The 24822-nt window shown below is 40.5% G+C and overlaps 1 protein-coding gene across 1 annotated transcript in view; it reads left to right on the top strand.

Annotated features, from left to right (window-relative positions):
• Positions 1-24822, top strand: part of DIS3 (DIS3 exosome endoribonuclease and 3'-5' exoribonuclease) — a 118002-nt gene that overhangs the window by 19195 nt on the left and 73985 nt on the right. The window contains exons 5-8 of the mRNA XM_089680362.1: positions 1457-1650; positions 11027-11100; positions 16102-16269; positions 17654-17815. Coding sequence (XP_089536488.1) covers positions 1457-1650; positions 11027-11100; positions 16102-16269; positions 17654-17815 — 598 coding nt within the window. The remainder of the gene's footprint in view (positions 1-1456; positions 1651-11026; positions 11101-16101; positions 16270-17653; positions 17816-24822) is intronic.

Genomic DNA, 24822 nt, shown 5'->3' with positions numbered 1-24822 from the left:
GCAAGTGGTTAATCAGAGTAGCAGATCAATCACCCTTTGTGCTCAGTGAACCACATCCCCTCAGGATACAACACTCACCCCAAGTCATATTACTGAATGGCAAACAACACTTTTATTTGATCATCCATTTAGGTAGATCCATCCAAAATCTTCCTTCCCCACAGTGGTAATTTAAAACTCACCCTGTCGATCCACGGACTGATGCTACTTCCTTCACACTGTTCAGCCACATCCCTAACGTTTCGTCTTTACGATGATGTCTAAATGGCACTGGCGTTCTCTTATTTATAACTGACCTCCTTTGGAATTTAACACTTTATACTCTCTTGTCCACCAATGTCCATTTTATTAACCATAGTGGTATCCGGACAGAGACATCTAGTGGTCACACATCATATTACATCTATTTATATCCAATGTGATAAGTGGTTTTAACAGATCTCAGTTAAGAGACCTCCATAAAATACTCGTGCATCAATCCACACTTTGTCCCTCGATCTGTCTATAATCAATCTCTTTGCATCACAAACATTATTTAACATTTGGGTAAAATACATAATAACCTTCATTAAGTTCATCTATCTCTAGTGTCTTTGGAAAGAGGATGTCAGAGAAACACTATTATTACAGGTACTTATTGTATATAGTGTCAATTTACCCAGCGCTTTACATTTATATTGTGCTTTCATATCAGTTCCTTCCTTCAATGAGCTTACAATCTAAGGTCTTTAAATCACATTTATACACATACTGGGGCCAATTTAGACAGGAGCCAATTGACTTATTAGCATACCTTTAGAATGTGGGAGGAAGCCAGAATACCAGAAGGAAACCCATGCAGGCACAGGGAGAACATGCAAACTCTGTGTCGGTAATGCTGTGGTTAGACGTGCTAACCACTTAGCCACTGTTCACCTTTACGGCTATTGAAGGTTTTTGAATACTCTAATAAAGTGAACATATTAGAATTCACAAACTGTGCATTTGCATACTAAAGTGCAATCTAGTTACACTATATTTTGTAGTTTATTCTTCGATAAAGCTCCTCTAGCAATAAAAGATGACCTGGGTTTCTACTGCTTCTGCTGTTGGATTTCTGAGCAGTAATCAAGTAAAGTAATTGGGTTGAAAACTGTGTTTTTTATAAAGCACAAAGCAATGATTCTGATTATTGGTGACATCCTCCACTTGTCCAATTTGGAGAAGGTTTTTCTTTCTTCTTTAGTTTGTCTAAGATCTCAGTTTTGGTCCCTGCTGATAGTGGTGCTTTTTGGTTAACCTATAATATTACCACTGTCTTATTAATCCACATGTAGTCACACTACTGTTTGGAAATTTTTTTTAAAGCATAGGAATATACAGTATATAATACAAGAAGATAGACAGGGTTAGCCAAACGCAGTAACTGTTCAGGCACAAAATCTTTTTGGTAATGAGCTTTTCATGTACATGACAGTGAGACCTACATAGAACAAGAACAAGGAGAGAATTCTAATGATCGGAACGACAGGGCAATTCGAACGTCAGTAAAATGGTACAATGAGCACTTGAAGAATTCAACAAAAAACAAGGACCTACAAGTGCTTTTAATAACAAATGACCGGAGAAATAAAGAGAAAGCGGTGGAAGAAGGAATTGTAGCGTATACCTGTAAGTCTTTTTTTTACTTTCCTATGTGATCAGTTTTACTGTGTATGATCAAAATATTGCATTTACTAAGCAAGAAAATAGTAACCACTTAATTCTTTGGTTTGTCTTGCTCAACCATAAGATTTATTGTTTAGATATACAAGCAATAAACAGACAGAAACCTGATGTATTTTGCACAAAGTGCTTAATCGTAACTGCTAAGGGTAGTTGGTAGCTATATACTGTATTTCAGTTGAAGAATGCTTTTAGAACAATATAACAATATTTTTAAAACTCTGCTGTGGCTTTTTTTTTTTTTTTTATTTGCTACAGCTCAAAGAAAAAACACCCTTGTTTTTTAAATAAATGCCCAATTACAACTTATTGTTAAATGTAAGAGGATGTTTGAGTAGCCAACTTGCTGAGAGCTTGCCATTTTAGCATTTCTGGAGTACTAAGGTGCACAGACAGAGTCGTTTTTTTAAAGGATAATTTCACCTTTTATAACATGTTACACTCATATTCAGGGTGTAACATGTTGCTACTGCAGCTGCACCCATGCCATTGCTGCCCCCCAATCCCAGAGTTTCTGCTGTGACAGAAGGCACGGGGATCTTCTCCCTGCGCTTGCTGTTACAATTTTTTCAAATAGATGCGCCTACCTTGCCGTGTCGTTCATTCACAGAGAATTGTGAATGGGAGAACTACAAGGCTTTCAGCTTGTAGTACCAGGGTGCTGTTGAACACTCTAGGTAGTTCATTAATGTTTTCTGTCATTGTGTAGCTGACTGCCCGTATGAGGTATGAGCATACAGCTTACACTGACAGATGCAGGTTGCAAGAGCCCTGCATTGCACCTACTGTCTGCTGATCGCAGGTGCAATGCTTTACAGGCTCTCAATAAAAGAATAAAAAATAAATGCACATTTTTTTTTTACTTGCCAAAAGATGTGCATTATTATTATTATAATCATTATTATTATTATTATTATTATTTTTAAAGGTGAACTTTTCCTTTAATCCAGCCTGTGAATTGCAAACAGACAAGCAATGAAGCAGCTTGTTTTGCTGTTATTGTGTTGAATATACCAGGGCCAGGCAAGGTCTGAAAGCTGTTATCCTTGAAGTATGGGGTATAAATAAAAAGTCATCCGGTGTAATTTGGGGTGTGGTTGCCATGATCCCCATATTTGTAATAGAGAGAATTTGGTGGGATGTTTAAGGCAACCTTAAAGTATATACAGACTAAACAATTGTTTAAAAAGATTTGACATATCAACACATATTTCACTAATAGAATATATATATATATAATTCTTAACAACATACTTGCTTGACAATATTTGTAGTTATTGCATTTGAATAGTTGGTGGTAATCTTTGAAGCTGATTTCAATCTTGCAACCTCAATATTTGGGACTACGAGCACATTAAGCTTTCTCACCAGCTTCACTTACTCTTCGAGGATTTGAATCACCTGCTTCACTTCCTTTAATAGGCAGCACCTTGTCCCGGTCCTCTCCTGTGCCTGTGTCTTTGGCCACCTTAACTCTTAACCTGGCTGGCATGGATCCAGGCTTGCTGATTCTCCACTAAAACTGTGGTTCTGGTGACTGCTATCACTCTGGTCTCTGACCCGAAAGGATACCCGGCCTTCTGCTCTGGGCTAGCTGCTTGACCACTAAGATATCACTAACCTGGAAAGGATGTGTAGGGACCTGTGAAGAAAATGGAGAGGTGCGAGCAACATTTCTTTCAACCATATCCAAAGTTTCAATCAATTTACAGACATACTCTTCCCTAATCTGTTCCAAATCTCCTGCCTCTAGGGTTAAAGGTGATCTAGCCCAGGGAGAAGGGAATGGTCTTCCTATTAGAGTTTCAAAAGGTGAATATCCTGTGGTTTTGCTAGGTGTCATTCTAATCTCTGCAAGGATAACGGGGAGCATCTTTGTCCAATTTGCAAAAGTGCCCCCAGTTGCTTTCCTTAGTCTATCCTTTATGGTCCTGTTCATTCTTTCTACTATCTTTGAACTTTGTGGATAATAAAGAATGTGAAATTTCCATTCTATCCTAAGGGCTTTTACCAGGGCCTGACATACTTTAAATGCAAAAGCTGGGCCATTGTCTGAGCTGATTTATAACAAACACCCCCCATCTAGGTGATTTCTTGTGTGAAAATACGGATAACTGTCTGGGCATCTTCCTTCGTAGTCTTATAAGCTTCTACCCACCTAGAAAACACATCTAAAATCACCAAAAGATATTCTTGTTTCTTTCCTATCTTTGGCATGTGTGTAAAATCAACTTGAAGGTGTGTAAAAGGAGTGGTAGGGTATTGTAGATGCTCATGTTTATACTTATTTGGTATGTTTGGATTGTTACGGATACAAACAATGCATCTGGATGCAAAAGCCTTCACTAATTTGGGGAGACTTGCAATATAAAAATCTTGTAATAAAACTTCACAGGTGTTATGCCAGCCCCTATGTCTTACTCCGTGGTATTGTTCTATGAATAGGGGAGCACTTGCTGCAGGGATGCATGGCTTCCCCTCTTTGAAAAAGAGACCTTTCTCATCTATTAGTAAATCCTCCCCCTTTAATCCTAACAGCATTAAGAATGAGAGCAGGTCCTGAGGTGGCTGACGCATATTTGATGGTGAGATTAGGGTTGGACAAAAGAATGACCTCATAGCCGCTCAGCCTCTTGGAAGACGTGCTGAGTGTGTATATTTTTTAGCAAAATAGCTACATTATGTGTAGTTTGCAATGTTGTAGGGTGTCCTAAGGTGAATGACATGGACATCTCCACAGCCATAGCGCAAGATGCTAACGCTTTGAGACACACAGGCATGCCTTGGACCTGAACTGGCACCACTTTTGAGAAAAAAAGCTACACGGCGAAGTCTGCCTCCGTATTCCTGGGCGAGTACACCGGCCATGGTCTTACAATTGTCCCTTGCATACACATGAAACATTTTTACATAGTCAGGGAGGCCGAGGACTGGGGCAGTTACCATTGCATTTTTCAAATGCACATATGCATCAACCATGGCATCTGACCATTTAACAATTTCTGACATTTCCTGGGTTGTGGCTTGTCTTAACAGATTGTCATAGTAGGAACAGTCAGGTGTCCACTGGCGGCAGTAACCAATGGCTCCAAGAAAGGAGAGCATGTCTTTCTTGGTCTGTGGGCGAGCAAGATTCAGGAGAGCCGCAGCTCTCTTTGGATTGACTTTCCTTTCCCCCTTTGTGAGCACAACATTCAGATCTTCAACACTTGCTTTACACATTGCAATTTTTTCTTTGTCATCTTCTGTACGCTCTCAAAAAGACATTTCAACAAACTCTCCCCATCCCTCAGGCCGCCCCCCTTTAGTGGGACTGCAGAGGCAGATGTCATCCGTGCACTGCAGCAGGACTGAGCCATGGTCCAGTGTCCACTCCCTCAGAGTGGCCTGGAGGACAATTGAGTATACTACATGGAAATCTACAAAACCCTGAGGCATTTTATACCAGGTCATCTGGCGGTTCTGAAAACAGAAACCAAAAGTGGGCTGTGTCTCTGCGTCAACAGGGACACTAAAACACGCATTTACTAAGTCAATTATTGAAAACCATTCAGCATCAGACGGTATGGCTGTAAGAAGAGATGGCACATCAGGCACCACTGGGTGGTACCAACCAGTGAGTCAATAATCAGTCTAATGTCTTCCTGTGTGAAATTCCTGTCTTTACATGCCTTCTTTAAATATGCCAATGTCCCCCCCGGTGTAGTAGTGGGCTTGGGAATGTGTTTAGTGATACGGTCAATATCCTCTACTTCCAAACACTTGATTATTAGCGTGTCTCATACAGTGAGGAATGGATATTGCTTGATCTTTGTCGCCACCTTCTGTCTGGTTCTACCTGCTGGTCCGGGGCTAGGGCCTTTTATCATATCCATATGAAAGGTGTCATTATCTCCTGTTCTAGGGAACCGACTTGAACTGCCCATTGTTTCAGTCAATTCTGCTAAATTATCCACCCATGGATTTATAAAATAATAATTAGTCCCACAAATCCGTGCTACAAAATCCTTACATGTCTCCCCTGGTTCGGGACAAGGTGTATTTTTACTCTTAACTTGTTCCATTCTGTCTATTATAAAAGATTTTACAGATTCAGAAGAAAAGAAAAGTGAAAGTGATTCACAGTGCTCAAATGCCACCTAGGGTTTCCCTCAGATGCGTCTTCCCAAAACGTGAATCTAGTCACGTGTACCTTCTCGGGTCGAGTGATCTGTGACCAATTATCACTCTTATCACAAAGAATATAGAAAGATAGAGAGAGAGAGAGAATACACAACTTTTCCTACTCTATGCCCTGAAAAGGACACTCTATATAATATTCTTTGTCTCTAACCTGTCTTTTAACTTCTTCCACTGTAAGTCCCTCTTGAAATTCTACTGGACAATGTAAATTTACCCTTTCTATCTGTATGTTAGGAGTACCTTGATCAAAGAAAAGTCTTTTGCCTAATCTATGTTTATATCCTTTTTCTACCTTATTCACAAGGTAATTTCCAGGACTACGATGATTAAAAAGTAGTCCACATACACATTCAGGACAAGTCATTTGCAAAACATTTAATCCATAACTACTGTTCCATACACTTACCACCTGGACATCGGTGTCACACAACAAATTATCTTATACTTTACGCGACAGAAAGATAAGCAACAGAATTTTGGCAGCCCAAACCCACCAGTGTCAGTATTTTCTTATTTCCTGGACAACCAATGTCCTTAAAGTACTTCCCAAAAGTACATATACATTATTTTCTGGACATCCAATGTCCTCAAAGTACTTGCCAAAAGTACATACACATTTTCTGGACATCCAATGTCCTTAAAGTACTTCCCAAAAGTACTTATGCCGGCCGGCAATCTTTTACACTATACCCTTTCATTAAAACATATTTCCAAAGTATGTAGGCATCGGAACTCAGCCAGAGCCTAGTCACGGCAAACATCAGAAAATATAAATCAAATACTTACCGGATAGGATGACTCTCCGATCCCGGGACGAGCCCCCAATCTGAAAGGGATTTGTGCCTCTAATGACCACTGGTAGGTTCCGGCCCCCCCGTTGGGCCCAAGAGACTGTTCTCCGCAAGAAAGAAATCCACACATGCACACCAGCTTCCAAAAAACAGTCTAATCTTTATTCATAATATTCCTCCTTATATATGATAAATTGTAACAGAGGATCATAGAATAGAATTTTACTGGATACTTCTCAAGGCTGTGTACGTGAACAATTTAGGTTTCTCAAACCTTGAATCAGTTACAAGTAACCAACAGTTATTTTCCCATGGGACAGAAATAATTGACTTTTAACTATATCATAGCAGAAACAAATGCTGTTAGTACAAAGAAATAACTGGATACTTTCCCTGCCTCTACCAAGGCTAAGCTAAGATAAAAAAACAAAAGAATGTGTGAGCACAGTTCTGTAACACATAACTGACACAGCATATTTTCATTAACTCATTCTGGGTATAATATAAAACAATTAATCAACATGGAATACAAGATATAAAATGGAGGGGGAAAACAAAATGACAGACAAAAAGGACACACATTTCCCTTCAGACTCATTCTCCAAAACACAGCAAAGCATTTCCTTTTTGACCAATTTTGGTGGTATGTAAGTCATACATGTTGTAAAGTTAGTTTCCTAATTTTTGGACCATAAACAATATGTATAAAGGTTTAATTACTGACAATTATTGTTTTAGAATGGTATCCTTTCCCTGAAGAAGAATCTATACTAAAGTATTCGAAATTTGTTGGATTTAGGCTGAATGCACTCGTAGTCCCAAATATTGAGGTTGCAAGATTGAAATCAGCTTCAAAGGATGCCACTAACTGTTCAAATGCAATAACTACAAATATTTTCAAGCAAGTATGTTGTTAAGAATTGCTATATTCTATTGGTGAAATATGTGTTGATGTGCCAAATAAAATGTCAAATCTTTTTAACCACATGCCGCCCAGCCACTGTAGAAATACAGTGGCAGGGCGGCACAGCTGGGCAAAACCACGTTTTAAAACGTGTGTTTGCAAAACAGGTTGGGGGCGTGCGCGCGGCGCGCCTCCGCCCTACCTGTCCTGCCGATCATGGCCGCAGATGTCAGTCGCCGGGTCACAGCTGGTCATTACCGGCTGTGTCCCGCTGATTAGCGGCAATCACTGACAGAGAGCAGGGCTGCAGTAGCTCTGCTCTCTGTCAGTTCCCTGTCATCTCCTGACATGCTGAGCAGGAGAGAAGAGTTTATCTCTCCCGATCAGCGTGTCCCCCTGCAGCACACACCCCCACTCCCTAGTAAAACACTCCCCTCACATAGTTAACCCTTTCAGTTAATTAAAATAGTTAACCCCTTCCTCCCCAGTGCCATTAGTACAGTGTCAGAGTATTTTTTTGCACTGATCACTGCATTAGTGTCACTGGGGATGTCAGTGACCCCAAGTCAATTCCCCCCCAGTGTCAGAATGTCCGCCGCAGTCCTGCCATAAGTCACTGATCGCCGCCATAAGTCGATGATCGCCGCCATTATTAATATAAAAAAAAAATAAAAATCCCAGTATCTTTCCCGCAATTTGTAACGCTATAACTTTCACGTAAACCAATTAATTTACACGTATTGGGGTTGTTTTTAGCACAGACATGTCACAGAATGCATTTTGGACGAAATTTACTGGACATGTTTTATAGCAAAAAGTCCAAAATATTCTTTTTTTTTTTCTCAAAATTGTCAGCCTTTTTTTTTTTCTATAGCGCAAAAATTAAAAAACGCACAGGCGATCAAATACCACCGAAAGAAAGCTCTATTTGTGTGAAAAAAAGGACATAAATTTCATTTATGTACCGTATTGCATGACCGCGCAATTGTCCGTTAATCTAGCACAGCGCTGCATAGCAAAAAATGGCGTAATTTGCAGTATCTATACCATAGTTTGTAGATGCTATAACTTTCACACAAAGCAATCAATATACACTTATTGGGATTTTTTTTACCAAAAACATGTAGCAGAATACATTTTGGCCTAAATTTATAACTAACTTTGAGTTTACTATATATTTTTTATAGCTGAAAGTAAAAAATATTGTTTTTCTTCAAAATTTTTGGTCTTTTTTTGTTTATAGCGTGAAAAATAAAAAGTGCACAGGTGATCAAATACCACCAAAAGAAAGCTCTATTTGTGTGAAAAAAAGGATGTAAATTTTGTTTGGGTGCAGCATTGCATGACCGCGCAATTATCAGTTGAATTACTGCAGTGCCGAGTAGCAAAAAGAGGCCTGGTCATTAAGGGGGGTAAATCCTCAGGATTGGCTCCCATGCTATACAGTTCAAATAGAGGAATCTTCCTGTGCAGCTGCTGTATTTTGACTTCAAACACCGGCGGCTGTCTGAATACGCAAACGGCACCTGCATCTGATTGGATTCAACTGCCAATCAGCTGACACTTTTCCTGATGACGCAATTGATATTTATTCAGTCTGTGGCAAGTTTAAGAGCTGTGCACTGTTTTGTCTTTAAACCCCGACCTAACCTAAACCTAATATAGCTTTAAGGTGGTTTTAAAGACAGAAGGGTTTTGTACCTTAATGCATTCTATGCATTAAGGTAAAAAAAACCCATCTGCCGTTTGTGACCCCCACCCCCCAAACACTTACCTTTACCTGGTGCTGTCGATCCATTGCTTTCCCTGCCAGCAGCCATGCTTTGCGCTTTATTCTTGCATTCACAGGCTTGGCTGAGAGCAGCGGCTCTCGAGGGCAGCACCATTGGCTTCTGCTGTAAGTGAGGGAGTGCGGGTCAGGGCTGAGTCACCTGTGTATGTCGGTGGACAACACAGTGCCCTACTCGGGATCAAGTCCGCACTCCGGGAAGAGGAGGAGTTTAGAGCACCTGCGGGGAACCCCAGAGTAGGAGGTTCACCATTGGTGAGATCCACCTCAATTTTTGTGACACAGCACTATAATAAAGTAAGGAAATCTCTCCAGTGTGGACACCTGACAAATGCTCTTTCTAATTCTTCCTACACTACCAGTAAAAGTGCTTTTAAGTCCCTGTTGGAGAAATTATCCTTTTTTCTTCTCTCAGGAACACAATAGAAGGAAGCATCTCCCCAAGAAGGACAGCAGTAAACACTTAACAGAAGTTCCTTTGCCTTTGTGTTAAGTGTAATTAGATTTTTATCCTTGATTGTATATTTCTTATTGAATAAGGCCAGGGGTGGGCAAACTGCGGCTCTCCAGCTGTTGTGGAACTACATTTCCCATGAGACATTGCAAAGACCGGAAGTTACAAGCACGACTCCTATGACTTGCAGAGGCATGATGGAACTTGTAGTCCTGCAACAGCTGGAAAGCCGATGACTTGCAGAGGCATGATGGAACTTGTAGTCCTGCAACAGCTGGAGAGCTGCAGTTTGCCCAGCCCTGAATAAGGCAAATTCACTCTTGGATTTTCCTTGTACATATCACTTTAAATCAGGGTTTCTCAACCTGGCAAAAAGATGAAATAATTTTTATGTCTACATTGGTGTGTTCAGCGAGTTGTAGATTTAACTACAATTATTCTGTGTAATAGCATTAAGTAGAGTAAATGTTAAAACTTACCTGCTTAATGTGAAACTCGTGCTTACTTTTTCTGTACAGCTGCTCAATTCTGGGTCAAACTTGAGATAAGCCGTGTACAGGGGTTTATCAAGGCAGAGTACCAGGATGGAAGAGTACAGGGGGGTGGGGCAGGAGCACAGTACAGTATTGGGGGCCCAAACAGAACGGTACTAGGGGGCCAAGAGAGCACAGCACAGTGCAGGGGTACCATGAGGGAACATTACAGAGAAGACAGGAAGGAAAGGCACAGTGCAGTGGGGTCAGGAAAACACAGCAGCGTAGGGGAGGGGGGGGGCACAGTACTGATGTCTGTAAAACACAGTGCAGCAACGTTTTTTTTATGCAGTGTGGCACAAGGAAGCTGCTGTTTAGTATCTGGAGTGCTAAACCCTGCCGGTCGTCCTCTTTCGTGTATCCCATGTGATGTCGGATATGAGCACCTGGGATGAAGAGGAACAGCTGGGATCAGTGCAGCACAATGATGTATGTTACTTCCATGTGCTTCTCTGCAGTAGGAGGAGCAGATGACTGTCGGTCATGTGGAGACTTGTTCTATCGGTTGCTTGATTGTAAGGATTGGCAGATTGCAGTGAAGACCCTGGGGACTTCTCGCAGAACCCCAATTGAGAATGCCTTTTTTAAATTATTACTAGATTAAGCATACCTGTTACAGTATTTTAAAATGAACAAAATGTATTTATTTTTTTCTTTTTCTTTTTTTAGGTGAAGAGTATATAAAAAGTTTGTTAGCTAATCCAGAACTTGTTGATCGTCTTTCCAATATTTCTGATGACAAGGTAAAATCCACAAACTATTTATCTCAATTGTACAGTAAAGAGCAGTAAGTTATAGAATGTGAGTTATATGCCACTACCTTTAATAGATTGGTAACTGGCAAAAGCTTTGCTGGGAACACCCCTAGTGCTTGCTCACATAACCCTGACCACTCTATGGGCCTCCAGTCTTTTTCTTCTGTCCTAGGTAATGGACCTCTTTCTCTTTGTAGAAGTTTTCTATATCAGAGTGCTATACAGCTCTGACCAAATTTTTTGAGAATTACACAAATATTAATTTTCACAAAGGCTGCTGCTTCAGTGCTTTTAGATTTTTTTGTCAGATGGTACTGTGGTATAGTGAAGTATAATTACAAGCATTTCATAAGTGTCAAAGGCTTTTATTGACAATTACATTAGGTTTATGCAGATAATTTAGAATTTACCTATTTAAATTTAGTGGTCTTTCTTCCACTTCACTACTGAAAGTTTCTCTCTGGTTAGTGACTTAGTGCTCATAAGGCACCTCGGCTGCACACTTCAGGGCACCATTTTCAGCCAACGACACAAGGTGATCGTTTGATGTCTTACATGTTGCGTACCTCTGAGATGCAGCCACATGAACTCGGTTAGCACCTAGATTATTCCAGTTTCTTTCATACCAGACGCGCTGAACCACCTCGGCATCCATGCCGTGAGTATTCCTTGTGGGAAGAGCCTCACTCAGCAATGGTGGATTACAGGCTCTTAGAATCAGCAGCATAATGGACAAACGGCTCTCAGGTTCATAGCTGTTCCCTTGTTCCAGAGCAAGATTTTACACACAAACATTGCTACTTCCCCTTGAATAAGGCTCTCTCACTGATATGCAACATGTAGCCTGTCTAAATAAAGCAGAATTCTCTGCTACTATGCGTGATTTGTTCCAAGCCACTGTGCGTGATATGTTCCAAAGGCCCCCCCCCCTCCCCTTTGCCCTCAACTATTTTCATGAGTTAGAACCCGAAATGCCCAGTGCACTTCACTTTGCAGACAGCAAAGGGGCACTGACATTTTGGCACAAGCTACTGAAATTATTTCTTCAGTTTCTCACTGCAGACTTGCTTGGCTACTATGGACCCATTGATGGTGTGTACTGGTCTTTAGCTAGTCACACCTGGTGCTGCTCTTCCCCCACATGTTCCTTTGGGCACAAAAAGAGAGATATTCATAAGAAGCCTTTTCCTACTCTTGATCAAAACGATTGGTCCTCATATGGGATTGGCCTAGCACTCGGAGGCTGTTCACTTCCCCTGACAATTTTAGTGCTATGTACCATATGGAAGTGGAATTTAGGAAGAAATGGCGGTTGACCAGGCCATTCTTGCACTAAATTAATTTCACAGTTTCTTTTCAGGGAATTCCACTTTGTCAGTTGCCCAGACTATGGCAAATGGGACTGGAGAACTCAATAGTGAACTGTGTCCCCATACAGTTAATCGTTATCTTACAGAAAACGTACAACTCTTGCTCTCTATTCTGTATAAAACGAGAATACTAGGCGTGCTAGGACTCCTACTATGGGAATCCCAATAAAAAGCAGCTAGCACAATATTGCAGGCAGCAATGTAAACATAAATATAAAATAAGAGTGCAGAGCTATTCAGTATAAACAACTAAAATAGCAAGTACTTGCATTCATATACACTCACTGGCCTCTTTATTAGGTACACCTGTTCACTTGCTTAGCAGCACAAATTGCTAATCGGCCAATCTCATGGCAGCAACTCAAAGCATTTAGGAACCTAGACGTGTTGGAATGACTTGCTGAAGTTCAAACTGAGCATCAGAATATGGAAGAAAGGGGATTTAAGTGACTTTGAACGTGGCATGGTTGTTGGTGACAGATGGGCTGGTCTGAGTATTTAAAAAACTGCTGATCTACTGTGATTTTCATGCACAACCATCTCTAGTGTTTACAGAGAATGGCCTGAATAAGAGAAAATATCCAGTGAGCGACAGTTGTGTGGACGACAATGCCTTGTTGATGTCAGGGGAGAATGGGCAGACTGGTTTGAGATTTGGCTTAAACTACATGAAAGCATGGATCCATCCTACCTTGTATCAATGGTTCAGGCTGGTGGTGTAATGGTGTGTAGGATATTTTCTTGGCAAACTTTGGGCCCCTTAGTACCAACTGAGCATCGTTTAAACGCCATGGCTTACCTGAGAACTATTGCTGACCATGGTCCATTCCTTTATGACTACGGTGTACCGATCTTCTGATGGCTACTTCCAGCAGGGTAATGCACCATGTCACCAAGCTCATATCATCTCATCATCAAATCATCAACTGTGTGATGCTATTATGTTAATATGGACCAAACTCTTGAGGAATGTTTCCAACACCTTACTGAATCTGTCACCAACAATTAAGGCAGTTCTGAAGGCAAAAGGAGGTCCAACCTGGTACTAGCAAGGTTTTCCTAATAAAGTGGCTGGTGAGTGTATAATGCATGAAGCAGTCCAGAAACTGTGCAAGTGAGCTAAAAATTCTGACAGTCCATATAAATCTTCATTTCAAAGGCTGCGCTTAATGTTGCTTAGAGGAATAGGTCACACAAAGGAAGAAGACCCTTCACCTCCAAACCAACCACACTGTCTCTTACCCTGTATTTTGACCTCCCAGTCAGGGAACAGTCAAAAAGCGCAATAGTTATAACACCATATGATCATCAAAACGCCAAAGCAGGACATCTATCAGCTTCTCTTAGGAACACCGCTCTCTTTATTGAATAATCGTAGGAGGATGGGGAGGGGCTTTGACATCACGACCCTTGATGGTTTTATACGGACACCAGCCGGCCATACACTGGATATCATCACTGCTAATATTCCGGAGGCAATATCTTGCACAAAGCGCTTTTTGTATATTGATCATGTGAGTGTTCTGTGGCGATCGCGGCGTCAGACCCTCAACCCTTCTCACCAAACTCGTGACTGAAGGACTAGCCAATCTAAAACCGCGCTGTCACGTGCGTAACAATGCCACGCCCAGCTGCACCCTGCACACAGATTTTCCAGCTAATGGACCACAGTCTGTGTACCGGCAGCCTGGAAGCGATTGTTACTGGGTCAGGTTCATTACGCAATTAACCCTTCACACTGCCACCACCTCCTTTTTTTCTACAGAGAAAGAGGAAACTCGGCAATATTAGCAATACACTGATGTTTGAATAATTGTCTGTATACCACTGTCACCACAGGCAGAGATATACCGAAGTTTAAAACACACAGTAGCGCTCTTTAGAGGCAGGAATTCATAGTTTGCATTAAAGGCGTTCGAAACAGTTCAACACTTTCAGAAAGTAAGATTTATTACTAAAAGGTCAAAAGGGTGCAATAAAAATATTTACAGAAAAAGATGTAGCCAATATATATATAAATATACAGAGAACAATAGCACAGCGAAGAGATAACAACAGAAGTTTAGGTAGATTAGTAATTGACAAAAAGCCTTGGGTTAAGCAGCTTCAAGTCTCATGAGCCCAAAAAGGATTTCTGATCTCCCACTGTCAGTTTCAATGTTACTGGGAGAATCTTCAACTCTTCACACAGCTCAACTCAGCCTAGCTTTTTTAGCAAATTCACAGGGTGTCTCCCTGGAGCAGTAAACCAATCGTCTCTTTTGGGGAGGGAAGTGTAGGTGGAGACCTAAGTTATAACCAGAAACTCTCATAGCTTATATTTTGGCCCATAACTTTTCCTAGGTACGTGTAACATTCCACTCACGGGTAGATTAATATGCAGAATTGTCTGCTGAATGTCTACATATGAAATATGACATACCTGCTGGGTTGGTTTAAGGAGATTTTATTTTATGCTCTCCTGTTGATCTCAGCTAGGGAATGTAATATACCAAACGATTTGTAGTAACGTGACCAATCTGAAGCTATGCCTGGTTTTTATATAAGTCTCTCATATTCCAAGATATGAAATCATAGGGGAAAACGGATGTTGAATGTGGTGTCTTGTTTTATGCCTTCTCTGGAATGTCTTTGAATTCCCATGAAGGACTTGGTTTATGCTTTTACGATATCCCAGATTGCACAGCTACCAGACAGCTAGGCCCCAGCTCCGTTGGGGGTTCTATAGCTCTGGAGCTCTCCTGCTGTGCTTTGGCTGCCTGTGACCTCTGTCATCACCCAGACCACATGTCACTCCACAGCGAGGGAGGGGGATGATTGGAGGGGGCAGCCTGCTTTGGGAGTGGGAAATAGTACAACATGGAAAATTCTTAACAAAACAGAGGACCGCATCCATCTCGGAGTGCGCGATAGCTGGCTATACACTGGATGTCATCACTGCTAATATTCAGGAGGCAATATCTTGCTCAAAGCGCTTTTTGTACATTGATCATGTGAGTGTACTACGTTATAGTAATAAATGAATGTTTAAGGATAAAGCAGTGTGAGCTGATTATTCTCTTAACATACCCACTGTTGGAGGAGAGCCGTTAGATGAGCGGAAGGGATCCCATTCAGCCCAATTAAAGGGACACAGGCTGTATATGACCTCACTTAACAGTTTGGTCATATATTTGAGTTGAGAGCACAACCGGTGGGGGTGCACGAGTTTTGAAGTGAATTTTGGCACTGGAGGTGAACTAAGAAGCACAGATTTTTTTTGTATTTTAACTGCCTCCCGCCCGCCATATAAGGATATGATGGACTGGCACCGGTTCTTTCGTTCTGGGAGGATGTCAAATCACCAGGTGAAAACAGAGGGAAAAAAAAACAAAGAAAACTGATGTAACCACCACATTTAATGATTGGTAAACAATATAATTAATTTTTGGTTTTGGATTTAATACTACTTTAAATAACATGCCAGAAATTAGCTGGATATTTATTATATTCATTTAGGTGAAAATAAAGGTGACTTTGTATGGCTACTGGTTATAATTTATCATTTTGCTCAGATTTTAAACATTTCAGTTTTTTTCTTTTTTTTCGAAATTAACAGCCCATTACTTTTATTTCTTAGAATGAGGTGGAAAGTGGTAAAATTATCTTTTCGGAGCATCTTCCTTTGTCTAAATTACAGCAAGGGATAAAATCTGGCATTTACCTTCAAGGAACATTCAGAGCAAGTCGAGACAACTTTTTAGAAGGAACTGTTTGGGTCCATGGAGAGGCTGTAGAGAACAAAGAGGTAACCATATATATATACCTTCCCTAAATTTTACCAAGTTACACAGAAACACAAATGCGCATCTTCAAATTTCAGCTTGTTTGTACTATGCATCAGTGCATTGTTATAGCCATTTCACTAGGAAAACTGGGCCCTTGTGTTCACACACGCCAGATAAAATGTCTCTAATATCCATATTAGATAGTTGTATTTGGATTGTAGGTTTTCCTATGATTTTTTTTGTACATTGTTATGTGTTATGATAAAATAGATGCTTTTTTTGGCCAAAATGTATTCAGTTATCTTTTATTAGAAAAAAAACAACCCAAATTAGTTTATAACCAAAAATTATACTTTTTTTACATTTTTGTTTAATTTTTTTATATTATTATTTGTTTTTTTAACATACTGTCACCCTAGCAGTGCAGTGTCACCATACTGACACTGCACTACTTGTAGGGGGTGATGAAGATTTTTTTTTTTTTTTTTACACTGATTGCTTTTACACCCCTAAAGGCTATAAAAGCAATAATTTCTCCTTCTCTCTGACTGCATTCTTGTAGCCATTGAGAAATACTGTGTGAGCTGTGATTGGTCACAGCTTGTCACATGGTACAAGGTTGTTGTGAATAGCCTTATACCATGTGAACTCTGTGATCATTCACAGATTTCACAAGTAGTAAGCAATGTCAGGAAGTGACATCTTGCTTACTACTATTCATGTGATCACTGATTGGCCAATCAGTGATCACACGATCGGGACCTCACACAGAGGTCCCGTACAGTGATCGGTGTTCCGCTGTGTTCCGGACACAGCGGGCACCAAATCGCGGTGCTACACGCTCCCAAGGACCGTGCACAGGCTGAAAATGCGTGCGCCGTTTATGAACGGCAACCCACTCCTGCACTGCTCCCGTCCGGCCATTTACATACATGGACCGGATGGTAAGTGGTTGATAAATATCTGTTTCAGTAACATAACATATTGAAAACCTAATACCTTTTTTTGCAAACGTATGGGAGCTTGTCATGTTAACTGCTTGCAATGGGTGCAAAAAGAAACTAATTGTTAATGGTTTGAATCCCATTACAACAGCATAGAACAATTATTCTAATCAGGGGAATGGGCGGGAAGGATAAAATATAATTTCAACATGGTTTGTATGTTGTGCTCATATTGTATGGAGCTCTACAGGTCCACAATTTAGCTGGGTGTCATTTGGGCTGTAAACCCTCCCCCAACAAAAAAAAAAGTAGCTGCAAATAAAAAACATTTCACCTTACAGGAAAACTCTTTATAAATGGCTGCAGGTGTAAAGCATGTGTGGTAAAAAAAAAAAAAAGACAGAAAGTGACTCCTATATACAATCCTAATGCATGGCATGATTTCCATACACATTTGTAGGTAATCTTACAAGGGTTGCGAAACCTAAACCGAGCAATGCACGAAGACATTGTTGCTGTACAGCTCTTGGAAAAAGATAATTGGGTGGCTCCATCCTCTGTGGTCCTCCAAGATGATGGTGAAAGTGAAGATATTGAAGTCGTAGAGGAAAAAGAAAAAATGGTATTTAAACAATTGTTACTGTTTTGTGTAGCATGCAAAGATAAATATAATTTTAAAATGTGGTGTCTTGCCCTTTCAGTGAATGAGGATGAAACTAATCTGAATTCGTGTTTTACAGTAACTTGTTTACTCTTGAGTTATGTGGAAAATGTTTTACTCAGTCTTTGCTTTTGTTGATGATTAAAGGTAAAATACACCTACATGTTTGCTATGTCCTACACAAATCTAGATACTTTTATTTAGTTTTTAAATATCAAATTTCATGGAACAAAATATACAGTTGCAAGAAAAAGTATGTGAACCCCTTGGGATTATGTGGAGTTTTGCATGAATTGGGCATAAAATGTGCTCTGAACGTCATCTAAGTCACAACAATAGAAGAACACAGTCTGCTGAACATAATACTACACAAACATTAGATGTTGCCATGGTTTAATTGCACATAAAATGTAAACATTCACAGTGCAGGGAGGAAAAAGTATGTGAGGCCCTAGCTTAACGACTTCTCCCAGAGCTAATTGGAGCCAGGAGTGAGCCAACCTTGACTCCAATCAGTGTGATGATATTGGATGTGTTGCTGACAGCTGTCCTGCCCTTAAAAAACACACACCTGTTTTGGGTTTACTGGTTTCAAGAAGCACCTACTGTTGTGAACCATGCCTCGCAGAAAAGAGCTCTCAGAAGACCAACGATCAAGAATTGTTGACTTGCATGAAGCTGGAAAGGGTTACAAAAGTATCTCCAAAAGCCTTGATGTTCATGTGTCCACGGTAAGACAGACTGTCTACAAATGGAGAAAGTTTAGCACTGTTGCTACTCTCCCTAGGCGTGGACGTCCTGTAAAAATGACTGCAAGAGCACAGCGCAGAATGCTGCAGGAGGTAACGAAGAATCCCAGAGTGTCAGCTAAAGACCTACAGAAATCTCTGGCACATGCTAACATTTTTGTTGACACATCTACAATAAGGAAAACATTAAACAAGGATGGAGTACATGGGAGGACACCACGGAGGAAGCCATTGCTGTCCAAAAAGAATATTGCAGCACGTTTGAAGTTTGCAAAAGAGCACCTGGATGTTCCACAGCACTACTGGCAAAATATACTGTGGACAGATGAAACGAAGATTGAGTTGTTTGGGAAGAACACACAACACTATGTGTGGAGAAAAAAAGGCACAGCACACCAACATCAAGACCTCATCCCCACTGAAAAACATGGCGGAGGGAGCATCATGGTTTGGGGCTGCTTTGCTGCCTCAGGGCCTGGACGGATTGTTGTCATTGATGGGAAAATGAATTCCAGAGTTTATCAAGACATTTTGCAGGAAAACGTACGACCATCTGTCCGCCAACTGAAGCTCCGCAGAGGATGGGTGATGCAACAGGACAATGACCCAAAGCATACAAGTAATTCAACAAAACAATGGCTGCAACAGCACAGAATATGCCTTCTGGAGTGGCCCAGTCAGAGTCCTGACATCAACCCGATTGAAATGCTGTGGCATGACCTTAAGAGAGCGATTCACACCAGACATCCCAAGAATATTGCTACACTGAAACAGTTTTGTGAAGAGGAGTGGTCCAAAATTACTCCAGATCATTGTGCAGGTCTGATCTGCAACTACAGGAAACGTTTAGTTGAGGTTATTGCTGCCAAAGGAGGGTCAACCAGTTAAGTTCAGAGGTTCACATACTTTTTCCTCCCTGCACTGTGAATGTTTACATGTTATGTGCAATTAAACCATGGCAACATCTAATGTTTGTGTAGTATTATGTTCAACAGACTGTGTTCTTCTATTGTTGTGTCTATTTTATGCCCAATTCATGCAAAACTCCACGTAATCCCAAGGGGTTCACATACTTTTTCTTGCAACTGTAATTCTCAATGGTAATAATGCAATTTGCCCGTTCCAGGTACCACTTGTTAGGGTTTAGGAATGTTGAGATTTATTAGTTTAGTTTTATTGTAAGTTAAATAACTAGCAGAAATAGTGTCCTGTTCCATTGGTGCCAATCTTTTAGGGGAGAATACACTCCACCATTGTGTCACTGTTTAATACATGGTTACATCAGGGCCCCCATCCTCACTTGTGATTTAACCCCTTGATGCCGACGTAACACAAATATGCAGCCTCACAGATCTGGAAATTTTTCCATGGGGCAGCATATTTGCGTACCTGTGTTTCTGCTGTGAGCGTGCCGCACAGCGCTCTCCCAGGTTCAAGACTGCGGTGTCACAGAGCACTGGGTCCCGTTCTAATGATTGGGACCCGGGACTCCCGAATTCGGGTCACATGATCGCTGTGATAGTCTCTGATTGGCTGTCACAGTGATCAGTCACTGTACAGCCTGGCCCCCTTGTTTTTTTCCTCTCTATGAATGGAGGAGAGAGATGCATTTTATCTTTCTAACTCCTGGCATAGAGGGGGGAAAAAAATGTTTGTAAAAAAAAAAAAGATAAATATTAAAAATAAAGAAAAAATACCTAGATCAAGGTTTGATCTAGTTCAGTGCCAGGGTATGTGTTTGGGTCAGGGTCAAAGTCAAAAGGGCAGGGTCAAAGGTCAGGATTTAAAAAAAATTGGTATTTGTGTCAGTAAGTGTCAGTGTGTTTTAGGTAAAATGAAACAAACAAAATGTGCACTAATGTTTCTGGGCTGTACTACGGGTACAAACAACAAATAATAACATACACATATATGGTATCGCTGCCATTAAGTGCTGGAGAATTTATTTTGAGTTGTTATTTGGTGGTAGGTTACGGTAGTAACAAGAAACTCACAGCTAAATTTAAAAAAAGATTTTATTTTAATATTTTGGGCCAGTTTTCCTTTGATAATAAAAAAAAATCAGGAGATATCCATTACCATTTACCACCAAATGAAAATCCAATTTGTCCTGAAAAAAACAAGGTATAATTCACTTGGATTTACAAAGTAGTTGTGATGGTATGTACTGTTTTAACAACACATTTCAACGTTGCAAAATTGTACTTCGGCATTTAGATTTGTTTACCCTTAGGTGTGAAGGGGTTAAGGGTGTACAAAGATTTTCTGCTATTTGTATTACCCCAAATGAAACTGACCATGAGCCTCTGAATGTTCTTGAGGTACTTGAGCAGGATTAGGATAAGGAGAGAGCGAAAGAAGTACAGTATGTGCAGTAGTATGAACATTAACTGAGGCTATCCTGCCTGCACAAGAGTTCAGTGTTTTTGACTGTATTCTTTACATAGCTTAATCATTTTTTCACTAGTAGCACAGTGCAGTTGGCATTAAATAAGTTGCACCCAGGCGATGTGAGATTTATACCTAAGTATATGAGTTGTGAAGACTGTGCCGTGGAGAGATAGAAGAGATATACTACTTTTAATTCAAGCAAAATATGCACCGGAAGCATAAACGGTTTAGAGTTATTTCTGAGCGCTTTGCACACTTCTTGAAAAAATCTTGTAGAACCAAGAGAGATTTTACAGAGATCATCAAGGAGATTAGAATATCATCCACATGCTCTATACCACCCACCAATGAGGAGGGAGGGACCTGGAAGAAGGTGCTAACATACAGGTACGTGACAGTGCCTGTACAAGCCACCCACAGGAAAATGACTGCGGTGGTTAAAGTGTATTTTGTTTTTCTTTATTGTACATCACAAGGCAAATAGCACCTTCATTTCCATGATAGTCAGTTTATACTGCCACTTTCAGGTGATTGGACACTTGCAAAAAAGGCAGGAAATCCCCTCCTAGGCTTAATGCAGGCCATAGATGGGGAGAAAAAACGGCAGATTTTTCTTTTAAAAAACGAAAATTCGGTCGTTCAAGCGGCCGACGTTACCATCAATGGTAAAAAAAATCGGCCGATTTTCATCCCTTCTACAGCTGGCAAAAAGTGTCCCTGCAGAGAGCTCCGCTATTTCTGACAGTTCTCTGACAGTTCCTTCACATTTACAGCGGTTGAAACATTGTATCTATTTGTTTCCATTTAGGATACAGATGTTTTTATTCGGAAACAAATAGATACAATGTTTCAACCGCTGTAAATGTCAAAGAACTGTCAGAGAACTGTCAGAAATAGCGGAGCTCTCTGCAGAGATACTTTTTGCTGGACTGGAATTCTTCTTATTTTCATCCTACTTCTTCATCCTCATCCTCTTCTTCTTCATCATCCTCATCCTCTTCTTCTTCTTCATCCTCATCCTCTTCTTCTTCTTCTTCTTCATCCTCTTCTTCTTCTTCATCATCCTCATCCTCTTCATCATCTTCTTCTTCATCCTCATCCTCTTCTTCTTCTTCATCTTCTTCTTCATCTTCTTCTTCTTCATCTTCTTCTTCATCTTCTTCTTCTTCATCTTCTTCTTCATCTTCTTCTTCATCCTCATCCTCTTCTTCTTCTTCTTCCTCATCCTCTTCTTCTTCCTCATCCTCTTCTTCATCCTCATCCTCTTCTTCTTCTTCCTCATCCTCTTCTTCTTCTTCTTCATCCTCTTTTTCTTCATCATCCTCATCCTCTTCTTCTTCATCCTCATCCTCTTCTTCTTCTTCTTCTTCTTCTTCTTCTTCATCTTCTTCTTCTTCCTCATCCTCTTCTTCATCCTCATCCTCTTCTTCTTCATCATCCTCATCCTCTTCTTCTTCATCATCCTCATCCTCTTCTTCTTCATCCTCATCTTCTTCATCCTCATCCTCTTCTTCTTCATCCTCATCTTCTTCATCATCATCCTCTTCTTCTTCTTCCTCCCCATCCTCTTCTTCTTCTTCCTCATCCTCTTCTTCATCCTCATCTTCTTCTTCCTCTTCTTCATCCTCTTTTTCATCCTCTTCTTCATCCTCTTCCTCTTCTTCTTTTTCTTCTTTTTGTCTTCCTCTTGCAGGTCACTGCTCATGCGCAGATTTTTTATCGGTAAAAAATCGGCCGATTGGCCCATTAATGCCGCGAATATCGGCCGATCGGCCGATTTTTTTCCAACTTTACCAAAAAAAAAAAACCGCCAAAATCCCGAAAAACGGCCGACCAAATCGCCCACTAACGATCCGAAAATCGGCCGACTTTATTTTCGGCCGACAAATCGGCCGATTTTCGACCCATCTATGGCCTGCATAACCCCTCCTTGCTAGGCAAGGCTTCAGTTATTTTTCTGGTGTCTGTGGTGATGGTCATGTCTCTCATGTCTGTGCAGTCTCTGCATGAAAATAGGCAGCTTCTCAAGATTTCCACCAGGGATTAGGAGATTGGCCTACGGTTTTTCTGCAATCAGAGGAATGATACCTGGACACCTCACTGGATATGCGTTAATGACCTGTGATGTTGCCGGTCGGCAGTTTTTTCCTATCCGCCTTTCTCTGGTAGAAGGGGACAAGAAAGACTCCTCTTCTGAGGACCCCTGAAGAACCCCAGGATCAGGGTATATCTAAGACCAAAAAGGCCTTTGTGAGTTCTCTTTCAAAAGTGGTTTAGACTGTTTTAAAATGACCTTTTCCCGAGTCTTCTTTTTAGAAGTTTACAGATTTCAAATTAGGGCATCCTCTGCAACATCCTCATTTCTTCCCTTGTGGCCTTATTTTAAAGCCTCATTGTTTTACAACCAGCAATTGTGGCTGTAGGCATGTGCCAAAGCCTCAGGGTCTGGTCATGTCGCATGATAAGAGAGTGAGATACTACTAGTAGAAATACAAAAATAATCAGGAATCTGGAAGAGATCCTACCTCTCTTCCATTGTGGTCCATGGTTTTCTACAAAAGCTGAAGCCTTGCCTGGCTGGGTGGGTATAAGTCTAGGAGGGGATTTCCTATATTTTTTGCGAGTGTCCAGTCTCCTGAAGGTGACAGCATAACCTCTGTCGTCATTAACATGAAGATACTTTGTGTCCCATGATGTATTCCAAGAAAATAAATTTACAGGTAAAACTTTACGAACAGGAATTCAGTTCCTGTTATGCAATCCAAAGAAGCTTGTCACTTCTGCTACTTATATCTTAATATTGGACGGCACCAATTGACATGTATACCACTGTTTAAAATTTCAAATTAAAACAAAATAAAAAAGGAGGAAGGGAGCAGCTCTCTAATTACTTGGGAACCAAGAAAAAATGAAGTGTAAAAAATATTTAGATAAGCACTCCTCAAGATACGAATGCTATCACATATAAAGGCAGACCTTATCTCCTAACTATAACCTTAATGTGCCAAAAAAAGAAGAAACTATTTAAATACCGAAAACATAAAAAATTATATAACAAGTGAAAACAAATATCTTAAATGTTGTTACATCTGTATCATATATCTATAACCACTACTAATATGTGATTAACAATATGTCCATACAATATTATCAATATATTTAAAAGTCCATACATAAATGTGTAAAAATCTCTTTTTTATATCTTCATGAATATTCATGCTTCTTATCAAACACCACCACACTGTGACAAATCCACCACTAGCCAAATTAAATAAACTCACCAAAACTCTATGCTGGTAATTTTATAAAACATCTAATTAGCAGTGGCTCTGGGAGCAATGATCTGCAGGAATGCCGACAGCCTCTACACCTCTACGGATAAATCCTCATGCATGTATATATCATATGGAAGGAGGAGAAGAGGAAGCTTCATAGCGTAAAACCATTGCAAAAAATGTTTTATTCCATTTGAGAGCATAAACCGTACTCTCAAGTAAAGTGTCATAGCCGACACAAGCAATAAGATCATGCATAAAACAATCGGATCAGCTCCGGGCTCTACGAACACCGGCGGCTAACCCGTACGTAGTGACGTCACTTCCAGAGCCCCGCCCTACCCATTTTGTCATTCGATGGCTTGGCAGCTCCTGGACGACATCATTTGCAATTGCTTTGATAAATTCTCCATTCAAAAATTGGAAATGTTATTAACTAATTGGGGCAAGCAGATAAAACAGGCCTTTTCATTCTGCTCTGCTTGCCAGGAACACCTACAGATAAATACTGTGCTTGCATTCCTGTATACAATGAATGGTTTTTAGTGTCTAA

The sequence above is a fragment of the Staurois parvus genome, unplaced genomic scaffold, assembly GCF_062004578.1.
Source record: "Staurois parvus isolate SC_StPar_1 unplaced genomic scaffold, SC_StPar_1.0 ptg000243l, whole genome shotgun sequence".
NCBI classification, from domain to species: Eukaryota; Metazoa; Chordata; class Amphibia; order Anura; family Ranidae; genus Staurois; species Staurois parvus.
The sequence above is the reverse complement of the archived record's forward strand: the minus strand, read 5'-3'. Positions and strand labels throughout refer to the sequence as shown.